The sequence below is a fragment of the Diorhabda sublineata genome, chromosome Y, assembly GCF_026230105.1.
Source record: "Diorhabda sublineata isolate icDioSubl1.1 chromosome Y, icDioSubl1.1, whole genome shotgun sequence".
In the NCBI taxonomy this organism is placed as follows: domain Eukaryota; kingdom Metazoa; phylum Arthropoda; class Insecta; order Coleoptera; family Chrysomelidae; genus Diorhabda; species Diorhabda sublineata.
The window spans coordinates 3632893-3635092 of NC_079486.1; the positions used below are offsets into that span (position 1 = coordinate 3632893).

At 46.1% G+C, this 2200-nt stretch overlaps 1 protein-coding gene across 1 annotated transcript; it reads left to right on the forward strand.

The window, feature by feature from the left end:
* The first annotated feature begins 1586 nt into the window (after window positions 1–1586).
* On the forward strand, window positions 1587–1919 carry LOC130451891 (uncharacterized). Its single transcript, XM_056791245.1, has one exon. It carries the CDS (start codon window positions 1587–1589, stop codon window positions 1917–1919), a length of 333 nt encoding a protein of 110 aa, XP_056647223.1.
* The last annotated feature ends 281 nt before the right edge of the window (window positions 1920–2200 follow it).

Consider the following 2200-nt stretch of genomic DNA (forward strand, 5'->3'; position numbering starts at 1 on the left):
CGCAAACACCTCGATGCAACCATTCTGGTGGAATCCTGAAATCGAGAATGCCAGAAACGAATATAATAAACATAGACGTAAATACACCCGAGAAAAGCACCCACATTTAAAACAAAAGTGGGAAGACGGTATGAAGTTACAAGGCAAAGTACTAAAAAGACTAATTATGCAAGCCAAAAAGAGATGTTGGGACGACCTCATGAAAGACCTTGAAAACGCCATTTGGGTCAGGGTTACAGGATAGTGACGGGCAAATTGGCTAATAGAACACAAGGCCAACTCAGCGCGAAAAGGAGAAAAAATATTATCCGCACCCTCTTCCCGACAACAAGAGGGAAAATAACAAATGACGACGATGACGAACCCGCACTATCAAATCGTTTCACCAGTGACGAGCTCGATATAGCGATTAGAGGTATTAAAAACGGCAAGGCACCTGGACCAGACGGCCTGCCAAACGAAGCTCTAAAAATCGCGGTGAAAACTAAACCGTTGCAAGTTCTAAACTATCTAAACGAACTTTTGAAGCAAAAACGGTTTCCCGACTGCTGGAAAACAGCCAGAGTCGTTCTACTTCCGAAGGAGGGTAAAGACCCAAACGAGGCAGGCAGGATCGCTCTATATGCCTGATCAACTCTTTCGGAAAACTACTAGAACTTATGATTACAAATAGATTGGCTGAGGAGATCGAGAATAAGAACCTCCTATCTCCGCATCAGCATGGCTTCCGACCCAAAAGATCAACGGTGTCGGCAATAAACGAACTAAAAGAAATAGTAGGTAAAACCAGCCACAAATGGGATGTACTTGTGGCTGTTGATATAAAAAATGCCTTCAATACCGCGAAATGGCATAAAATAGTCATGGCTTGTAAAGATAACGGAATTAGCCCTTACTTAACGAACTACATAAAAAACTACCTGAGTGACAGGAGGGTGACCTCCGGCATCATTTCACATAGGTGCACGATGGGTGTTCCGCAGGGCTCCGTCCTTGGACCGGTTCTGTGGAACATCATGTACAACGGTACCACGGAAAACAAACGGTCCCTTCAAAATGGTAGTGGAAAGACAAAGAGTCGAGGCCAAAAAGAAAATAAAATATATGGGAGTAATAACCTCAACTTCCTGGAACATATGAAATACACGGTCGAAAAAGCCGATAAAAAGATCTCACAACTACGGAGAATGATGCCGAATGTGGGAGGGCCAGGTTATTGCAAGCGCAGGATTCTGTGCCAAGTAATGCACAGCATCCTCCTGTATGCGGCGCCATCCTGGCTCGAAGCCATGAAGATACAATCATACAAGCAAAGATTAATGGCCGCGCAAAGAAAAGGCTTACTGATGGTCGCCGCTGCCTATAGGACCGTATCGGCCGAGGCAGTCCAGGTTATAGCAGGTTTCCCACCGATTGATCTCATGATAGCAGAGAGATGTTTTCTATATAAAATAGGAGGCAGGTTAGCCGGTAATAGATGAATGGCAAGAGAAAGAACATATAAAAAGTGGCAGGAGAGTTGGGATAGTCTGGAGACAAAGGCCCAGTGGACAAAAACATTGATTAAAGACATAAGAAGCTGGGTCATGTGTAAACACAGAACCACTTCTTACTACATCACGCAGGTTCTGACGGGGCATGGTTCGTTCGGAACCTTCACTAAAAGAATCCGTAAAACCGAGGATGACACATGTAAAAAATGTGGGCAAAGGGACGACCCGGCCCATGTCCTCTACGAATGTGCGAGATGGGGTGAGGAGAGGACCAGACTTAAAGAACAATTAGGATGTGACTTGCCTACGGCAACCGAGATCATCGGGAAAATGTTGGAGGACAAAGCAACCTGGAACGCGGTAACGACGTACATGACCGTAGTAATGAACAGAAAGGAAATTGAGGATAGAAACTCTCAGGGATAGCAATAGAATAAGGAAAGGGATTTTCAAAGGGGATGTGCGCTGATGTAATGACAACTTGTCCTCCCGGCGCACGCAAATCCCCAGGGATGTGAGGGTGGTTTAGTGGGTGAGAGTCCCACACAAACTCACAGCATTGCACCCGCCCGCTGTGAGGACGGCATTAGCTTCCACCCTACCTTGGGGGCAAAAAGAAAGTGCTCGGAGGGGTCTAGTCGAGGAGGCAGGAAGTGATTCACCCCAAATCCTCGTCGCGAGATCTCTGGGATGGGGTTTGGTCTACC

Coding starts and splice junctions, on each gene's coding strand:
- LOC130451891 (XM_056791245.1), top strand. CDS start 1,587: ATGTGTAAACACAGAACCACTTCTTACTACATCACGCAGGTTCTGACG.